This window comes from Oncorhynchus kisutch, linkage group LG6 (genome assembly GCF_002021735.2).
Source record: "Oncorhynchus kisutch isolate 150728-3 linkage group LG6, Okis_V2, whole genome shotgun sequence".
NCBI lineage: Eukaryota > Metazoa > Chordata > Actinopteri > Salmoniformes > Salmonidae > Oncorhynchus > Oncorhynchus kisutch.
The window spans coordinates 35396756-35406655 of NC_034179.2; the positions used below are offsets into that span (position 1 = coordinate 35396756).

The following is a 9900-nucleotide window of genomic DNA, read 5'->3' on the forward strand; positions in this document are numbered from 1 at the left end:
CATGACGCTTTCTACGTCACAACGTTTTCTTTGTATAAATACAATACATGAAATATATTGAACGTAGAAGCGAGAAGAAATTATTAAAGAGCATTTCGTGGAGTTTTCTTTGAGGTCAATCGTGAGTACACTGATTTGATATGTCTAAGTTTAGCGTAAAAAAAAAAATACAGATAGTATTTTGTTAGCTAACTAATGGGCTGGATTTACTTGCTTTTTTTTTATGAGTAAGGCACAACAAAAAACATATTGTGAGGGAAGAGCGAAACACGGTTGTTCAACACCATTCCGGTAACGTTAGAACAACCGTGTTTCGCTCTAACCTCACAAAATATTTAATTTGTGCCTTGTACAAGTGAAAGTTTTCGGGTAATGTTTCTACCTGGAAGTTTGTTAGCCGTCGCTAACAAACTTGTTAGTTTTCTCCCCCATTTTTATGCTGCTTCGCTAGCCAGGTGAACAAAGGGCACACTAGTTAGTTAGTGGGGGGGGGGGGGGGGGGGGGGGGGGGGGGGGGGGGGGGGGGGGGGGGGGGGGGGGGGAGATGGCGTCGGTATGGAATCCAAACGGTTAGCGTTACGCCACAGATATTTCACCGGATGTATAAATGTGACGCATCCAAGCCCAGTGGGAGAAGATGTATTTTGGCCTACATTTTACACGTTCTCATCGACGAAACATTTTATCTTAAAGTTCTGTTCCAGAAGCTAAAATCTGTTATGAACAGCGTTGACTACCGTTTTTTTCTATAGCTTTTACCGTGTAAAAGTCTTAAATCACGTTTAGGAGTGCAAAGGCGAATTGAGTTACTACACTGATATATGCAAATGCATGCACCTAATAGGATCTAGCTAGCTCATGCTTGGCTCTGCCCACTTGAATAATTTGTCCCACTTGGAAACTACAGGCTGTGGTATCTTGGTTTAGTTGTAATACAAATGTTGGTTACAGTCCCAACAAATTTGCGCTTGCATAATGGCAAATACATGAAATGAAAAGTTATTGGCACCAGAATAACAAGTTTGAGGTGTTACTTCACTTTGTGTTAACAATGGACATTAGTATTGAGTGGTACACTAATTCAATAGGGACATATAATTTGCATTATTGTTATGATTAACTGATTTTTCACTCTATTTCAGGTGCAAAGATGCAGATCTTCGTGAAGACCCTGACAGGCAAGACCATCACCCTTGAGGTTGAGCCAAGCGACACCATTGAGAACGTGAAGGCCAAGATCCAGGACAAGGAGGGCATCCCCCCAGACCAGCAGAGGCTGATCTTTGCCGGCAAGCAGCTAGAAGATGGCCGCACCCTCTCAGACTACAACATCCAGAAAGAATCCACCCTCCATCTTGTGCTGCGTCTCAGGGGAGGCATGCAGATCTTTGTCAAAACCCTGACAGGCAAGACCATCACCCTCGAGGTTGAGCCAAGCGACACCATTGAGAACGTGAAGGCCAAGATCCAGGACAAGGAGGGCATCCCCCCAGACCAGCAGAGGCTGATCTTTGCCGGCAAGCAGCTAGAAGATGGCCGCACCCTCTCAGACTACAACATCCAGAAAGAATCCACCCTCCATCTTGTGCTGCGTCTCAGGGGAGGCATGCAGATCTTTGTCAAAACCCTGACAGGCAAGACCATCACCCTCGAGGTTGAGCCAAGCGACACCATTGAGAACGTGAAGGCAAAGATCCAGGACAAGGAGGGCATCCCCCCAGACCAGCAGAGGCTGATCTTTGCCGGCAAGCAGCTAGAAGATGGCCGCACCCTCTCAGACTACAACATCCAGAAAGAATCCACCCTCCATCTTGTGCTGCGTCTCAGGGGAGGCATGCAGATCTTTGTCAAAACCCTGACAGGCAAGACCATCACCCTCGAGGTTGAGCCAAGCGACACCATTGAGAACGTGAAGGCCAAGATCCAGGACAAGGAGGGCATCCCCCCAGACCAGCAGAGGCTGATCTTTGCCGGCAAGCAGCTAGAAGATGGCCGCACCCTCTCAGACTACAACATCCAGAAAGAATCCACCCTCCATCTTGTGCTGCGTCTCAGGGGAGGCATGCAGATCTTTGTCAAAACTCTGACAGGCAAGACCATCACCCTCGAGGTTGAGCCAAGCGACACCATTGAGAACGTGAAGGCAAAGATCCAGGACAAGGAGGGCATCCCCCCAGACCAGCAGAGGCTGATCTTTGCCGGCAAGCAGCTAGAAGATGGCCGCACCCTCTCAGACTACAACATCCAGAAAGAATCCACCCTCCATCTTGTGCTGCGTCTCAGGGGAGGCATGCAGATCTTTGTCAAAACCCTGACAGGCAAGACCATCACCCTCGAGGTTGAGCCAAGCGACACCATTGAGAACGTGAAGGCCAAGATCCAGGACAAGGAGGGCATCCCCCCAGACCAGCAGAGGCTGATCTTTGCCGGCAAGCAGCTAGAAGATGGCCGCACCCTCTCAGACTACAACATCCAGAAAGAATCCACCCTCCATCTTGTGCTGCGTCTCAGGGGAGGCATGCAGATCTTTGTCAAAACTCTGACAGGCAAGACCATCACCCTCGAGGTTGAGCCAAGCGACACCATTGAGAACGTGAAGGCAAAGATCCAGGACAAGGAGGGCATCCCCCCAGACCAGCAGAGGCTGATCTTTGCCGGCAAGCAGCTAGAAGATGGCCGCACCCTCTCAGACTACAACATCCAGAAAGAATCCACCCTCCATCTTGTGCTGCGTCTCAGGGGAGGCATGCAGATCTTTGTCAAAACCCTGACAGGCAAGACCATCACCCTTGAGGTTGAGCCAAGCGACACCATTGAGAACGTGAAGGCCAAGATCCAGGACAAGGAGGGCATCCCCCCAGACCAGCAGAGGCTGATCTTTGCCGGCAAGCAGCTAGAAGATGGCCGCACCCTCTCAGACTACAACATTCAGAAAGAATCCACCCTCCATCTTGTGCTGCGTCTCAGGGGAGGACCTTAAGTTTCCCCTGCTTTTTTCAAAAGTGACCAAATATATTTTAATTCTTGAAGCCATAAAGGCAAAATAAAGGCATTTAGTTTATTTTGTCTTCAGTTTCCTTTCATAGCTTTGAGATGTTATTATACGAACAATAATGCAACGTATCTTCAATTGATTACATGAGGTGTGTTAAACATGGTATATTGTCACACTTGTAATGAAACAATGCTATTTAATGAAACCTTTTTTATATATATATATGCTAAATCCTTTGAGTTATTACTTCACACTGGTTTAAAGCTGGAGATTCAACTGCTTTGATTGGTTTCATTGTAATTAAATTAGACTTAATTTAGGGTACCATGGTTACTGACAATATATAACTTACTCAGCCCACCAAAGGGCAATATGTGGCTAGTTACAATAAGATTCTGTGACGAGACAGCTGGTCTACATGGCTGTGAATAACTGCCGTATTCCTAGCCTCCCATTTCACAAATTGTCCTCTACAACAAGCTAGGGGAATTGCCTACAATGGCAAGACAGATCACTTTGGGTAGTATGCTATCAGTTAGAAATGTACTATTTAACACTTTCAAATGAGAATATGGCAAATTATTGCTTACCAGTTTTTATATACAAAAAAATGATTGTGTAGGTCCAGTAGTTAGCTGCATGGCAAAATAGCTGCTGAATACTACTACGATTTGAATTTAGTTACACTACCACCAAGCTACTGCAAAATGTAGTTCTGTACCTGAATTCCTATTAATGAGCCTTTGCTGCCCCCTGTTGACAAAAGCTAAAAACAAACTGGCAGCTGTACGGAAAAAGTTTTCAGCCCACTGATGGTTGAACAAGTAAAAGTACATTTAACTTAATAGAAAATTACTCAACTGAAAGTCACCCAGTAAAACACTATAGAGTAAAAGTATCCATTTGAATGTACTCAAGTAGCCTAACAATGGTGGGAAAAGGACTCAATTGCCATACTTGAGTAAAAGTAAATGCTATACATATAATTGCCAGGCAGCACAATTACATTTTATTTGCTGACAGCCAGGGGCACACAGCCTGCTTGCTGTCTCTGTTCAACTATTACTGTGCATTTCACTCCTTGCAACTTATGTCACTTTACCAGCAATCACATTCTAACATTAGGCATTCTGACATACATTTCATTGTAAACATAAACATTGGGCGTGAGTGGGGGGAGAACAAAGCATTCCCGTTTATTGCCTATGTGATCACATCACACCAAAGAAGCTCACGACATTCAAACTTCCCGCCAGTTCATCGTGAACACTAGCCTATTTTTTTTATCCAGCGAGCAAGAGCATGTTTTTTTTTGTATTTGTGTTAATAATTTAAAAAAAATATATATATACATTTTTTTTTTCAAAGAGCAAGGTGCTTCTTTCCTCGATTTTTTAAAACTGAAAGGCCAGTGGAGAAGCTAGCGGAAGGGAACAGTGAAGACTAAATTCGAATGTTGTTCATAGGCTGGGGCTATTAATCCACCATTCGTATGCTAGCCTATATATTAGGCATAGCCTACTTGTGAATTTAGGCGACCAACACCTGTGCTGGAAGTAGTTTGTCCCAGGAGGGTGCTGGATTATTTATTATTATTTGCAGACATCTACAGTGCCTCTGGAAAGTATTCAGTCCCCTGGACTTTTTTTCCACATTTTGTTACATTACAGCCTTATTCTAAAATTTATGAAATAAGTATCCCATAATGACAAAGTGAAAACAGTAATTGACAAAAAAAAACAGAAATGCCTTATTTACGTAAGTATTCAGACCCTTTGCTATGAGACTTGAAATTGAGCTCAGATGCATCCTGTTTCCATTGATCATCCTTGAGATGTTTCTACAACTTAATTGGAGTCCACCTGTGGTAAATTCAATTGATTGGACATGATTTGGAAAGGCACACACCTGTCTATATAAGGTCTCAGTTGACAGTGCATGTCAGAGCAAAAACCAAGCCATGAGATCGAAGGAATTGTCCATAGAGCCCCGAGACAGCATTGTGTCGAGTCACAAAGGAAGGGGGAAAGGTACCAAAAATGTCTGCAGCATTGAAGGTCCCCAAGAACACAGTGGCCTCCATCATTCTTAAATAGAAGAAGTTTGGAACCACCAAGTCTCTTCCTAGAGCTGGCCACTCGGCCAAACTGAGCAATCGGGAGAGGAGGGACCAAGAACCCGATGGTCACTCTGACAGAGCTCCAGAGTTCCTCTGTGGAGACGGGAGAACCTTCCAGCAGGACAACCATCTCTGCAGCGCTCCATCAATCAGGCCTTTATGGTAGTGTGGCCAGACAGAAGCTACTCCTCAGTAAAAGGCACATGACAGCCCTCTTGGACTTTGCCAAAAGGCACCTAAAGACTCTCAGACCATGAGAAACAAGATTCTCTGGTCTGATGAAACCAAGATTGAACTATTGGCCTGAATACCAAGCGTCACATCTGGAGGAAACCTGGCACCATCCCTATGGTGAAACTATATGACATAAAATGCTGTGTAAAATAGCTAAAAGGCTATAAAGTAACATTAACTGTAAAGCTATCAGTCCCTATTGGAAACTTTTAGAACTGCAATTAAGTTACGTTATCTTTATAATGTATTTTACCTCAGACAATCTGCTAGTGAAGTTGCTAGCTAGCAAGTTAGCATAAACTAGTGCTAACTGGGATAGTCATTGTCTAAATGACAGGTAGAAACACATAACATTACTAAAAAATATCAAAAACTTTCTCTTTAAACAGGTGGATTATTTATTTTAAGGTATTTTAAAAACAACAATTATAGATCTGACTTCATTGGACTATATCTACAACTTTTTCACATTTTCTAAGAATTTGATCAATTTACCACAAAATCGAAATGTTGAAATATCTCCAAAAGTTGTGATGACACATCCGTTTTGCACCAAAGCCCCATATACCACCCACCACTGCGACCTGTATGTTCTCGTCGGCTGGCTCTCACTACATATTCGTCGCAGACCCACTGGCTCCAGGTCATCTATAAGTCTTTGCTAGGTAAAGCTCTGCCTTATTCTCAGCTCACTGGTCACCATAACACCCACCCGTAGCACACACTCCAGCAGGTATATCTCACTGGTCATCCCCAAAGCCAACAGCTCTTTGGCCGCCTTTCCTTCCAGTTCTCTGCTGCCAATGACTGGAACGAATTGCAAAAATTGCTGAAGTTGGAGACATATCTCCCTCACTAACTTTAAGCATCAGCTATCTGAGCAGCTTACCGATCGCTGCAGCTGTACACAGCCCATCTGTAAATAGCCCATTAAACTACCTACCTCCTCCCCATATTGTTTTAATTTACTTTCTTTTTGCTCTTTTGCACACCAATATTTCTACTTGCACATCATTATCTGCACATCTATCACTCCAGTGTTAATTTGCTAAATTGTAATTACTTCGCTACTATGGTCTATTTATTGCCTTACCTCCTTACTCCCTTTCCACACATTGTATATAGATTTTTCTATTGTGTTAATGACTGAACTTTTGTTTATTCCATGTGTAACTCTGTGTTGTTGCTTTTTGTCTCACTGCTTTGCTTTATCTTGGCCAGGTCGCAATTGTAAATGAGAATTTGTTCTCAACTGGCCTACCTGGTTAAATAAAGGTGAAATTAAAAAAATTCAAACACAGGACATTTTTTGTTGAGCAAGAGCAGTGGCAGCCAGGGAAAGTGTTGGGGAAATTTGGTGACATCTTGTGGTCTTAATGACATCTTCTGGTCTTAATGTGCATTACAAGTCATTGAAATTACTTGGAAACAACGTTGATTCAACCAGTGTGTGCCCAGTGGGTTCTCACAAGGGAATGACCATAGCAGGTTGCAAAGGTATTGTTTATTATTGTTCTTAAAATTATATACGGAAAATATGAATATTGTTTCCAACTACCAATCAGCAACTGCAGTGTAAATTCAGCTGCATATTGAACATTGAGATTGCTGGAAACAAATGACATTAAGTGGAAAAGAATGGAATGTTAGCTAAAAAGACTTGTCCCAAACTAGCACACTCCAACACTCAGACACAATTTACAAATGCAATATTTGTGTTTAGTGAGTCAGCCACATCAGAGGCAATGCGTTATATTAATAGGTTTGGAATTGGAACATATTCAAATCAAGTCAAATCAAACTTGATTTGTCACATGCGCCGAATACAAGTGTAGACCTTACCATGAAATGCTTACTTACAAGCCCTTAACCAACAGTGCAGTTCAAGAGTTAAGAAAATATGTATCAAATAAACTAAAGTAAAAAATAATTAAAAGTAACCCAATAACATAACAATAACTAGGTTATATACATGGGGAACCGGTACCGAGTCAGTGTGTGAGGGTACATGTTATCTTGTCATTTGTACATGTAGGTAGGGGTGAAGTGACTGCATATATAATAAACAGTGAATAGCAGCAGTGTACAAAACAAATGGGGGGGGGGGGGGTCAATGTAATAGTCCGGTGGCCATTTGATTAATTGTCAACAGTCTTATGGCTTGGGGGTAGAAGCTGTTAAGGAGCCTTTTGGTCCGAGACTTGGCGCTCTGGTACCGCTTGCTGTACGGTAGCAGAGAAAACAGTCTATGACTTGGGGGACTGGAGTCTCTGACAATTTTATGGGCTTTCCTCAGACACCTCCTATTATATAGGTCCTGGATGGCAGGAAACTTGGCCTCAGTGATGTACTGGACCGTACGCACGACCCTCTGTAAATCAAATCAAATTGATTTATATAGCCCTTCGTACATCAGCTGATATCTCAAAGTGCTGTACAGAAACCCAGCCTAAAACCCCAAACAGCAAGCAATGCAGGTGTAGAAGCACGGTGGCTAGGAAAAACTCCCTAGAAAGGCCAAAACCTAGGAAGAAACCTAGAGAGGAACCAGGCTATGTGGGGTGGCCAGTCCTCTTCTAGCTGTGCCGGGTGGAGATTATAACAGAACATGGCCAAGATGTTCAAATGTTCATAAATGACCAGCATGGTCGTATAATAATAAGGCAGAACAGTTGAAACTGGAGCAGCAGCACGGCCAGGTGGACTGGGGACAGCAAGGAGTCATCATGTCAGGTAATCCTGGGGCATGGTCCTAGGGCTCAGGTCCTCCGAGAGAGAGAAAGAAAGAGAGAAGGAGAGAATTAGAGAACGCACACTTAGATTCACACAGGACACCGAATAGGACAGGAGAAGTACTCCAGATATAACAAACTGACCCTAGCCCCCCGACACATAAACTACTGCAGCATAAATACTGGAGGCTGAGACAGGAGGGGTCAGGAGACACTGTGGACCCATCCGAGGACACCCCCGGACAGGGCCAAACAGGAAGGATATAACCCCACCCACTTTGCCAAAGCACAGCCCCCACACCACTAGAGGGATATCTTCAACCACCAACTTACCATCCTGAGACAGGGCCGAGTATAGCCCACAAAGATCTCCGCCATGGCACAACCCAAGGGGGGGCGCCAACCCAGACAGGATGACCACATCAGTGAATCAACCCACTCAGGTGACGCACCCCTTCCAGGGACGGCATGAGAGAGCCCCAGTAAGCCAGTGACTCAGCCCCTGTAATAGGGTTAGAGGCAGAGAATCCCAGTGGAAAGAGGGGAACCGGCCAGGCAGAGACAGCAAGGGCGGTTCGTTGCTCCAGAGCCTTTCCGTTCACCTTCCCACTCCTGGGCCAGACTACACTCAATCATATGACCCACTGAAGAGATGAGTCTTCAGTAAAGACTTAAAGGTTGAGACCGAGTCTGCGTCTCCGACATGGGTAGGCAGACCGTTCCATAAAAATGGAGCTCTATAGGAGAAAGCCCTGCCTCCAGCTGTTTGCTTAGAAATTCTAGGGACAATTAGGAGGCCTGCGTCTTGTGACCGTAGCGTACGTGTAGGTATGTACGGCAGGACCAAATCAGAGAGATAGGTAGGAGCAAGCCCATGTAATGCTTTGTAGGTGTGACTTACGGTCAGATGCCGAGCAGTTGCCATACCAGGCAGTGATGCAACCGGTCAGGATTGCTGTCTTGCCTGAGCATTCTAAATATAATGAGTGGGTGTCAGGAAAATTGTATGGTAAAAAGTATATATTTTCTTTAGGAATGTACACTCTTAGAAAAAGGGTTCCAAAAGTGTTCTTCGGATGAAGAACCCTTTTAGGTTCTAGATAGCACCCTTTTTTCTAAGAGTGTAGTGGAGTAAAAGTAAAGATACCCCAAAAGACAACTTAAGTATTTTTACTTTTGTCACTTTAAACCAGACTAGGCTATGTGGTGTTTTTTGAAATACACTACATGGCCAAGAGTATGTGGACACCTGTTCATTGAACATCTCATTCCAAAATCATGGGCATTAATATGGAGTTGGTCCCCCTTTTGCTACTTTAACAGACTCCACTGTTCTGGGAAGGCTTTCCACTAGATGTTGGAGCATTGCTGCGGTGACTTGCATCCATTCAGTCACAAGAGCATTAGTGAGGTCAGGCACTGATGTTGGGTGATTAGGCCTGTCTCCCAGTCGGTTTTCCAATTCATCCCAAAAGTGTTCCATGCGGTTGAGGTCAGGGCTCTGTGCAGGCCAGTCAAGTTCTTCCACACCTATCTCGACAAACCACGTCTGTATGGTCCTCACTTTGTGCACGGGGGCATTGTCATGCCTACCATGAAAAACAGCCCCAGTGTCACACCCTGATCTTTTTCACCTGTCCTTGTGATTGTCTCCACCCCCCTCCAAGTGTCACCCATCTTCCCCATTATCCCTGTGTATATATTCCTGAATTCTCTGCTTGTCCTTTGCCAATTTGTCAAGTCAACCAGCTTTAGTTTCTCAGCGCCTGCTTTTTCCAAGTCTCTCTTTTCTGGCCCTCCTGGTTTTGACCCTTGCCTGT

The 9900-nt window shown here is 44.3% G+C and overlaps 1 protein-coding gene across 1 annotated transcript; it reads left to right on the forward strand.

Annotated features, from left to right (window-relative positions):
- ubb (ubiquitin B) lies at nucleotides 1–3061 on the forward strand. The gene is made up of 2 exons (XM_031826660.1): nucleotides 1–121; nucleotides 1143–3061. The coding sequence occupies exon 2, from the start codon at nucleotides 1151–1153 to the stop codon at nucleotides 2978–2980; it is 1830 nt and encodes a 609-aa protein (XP_031682520.1). The 5' UTR covers nucleotides 1–121; nucleotides 1143–1150; the 3' UTR covers nucleotides 2981–3061.
- Nucleotides 3062–9900: the final 6839 nt, after the last annotated feature.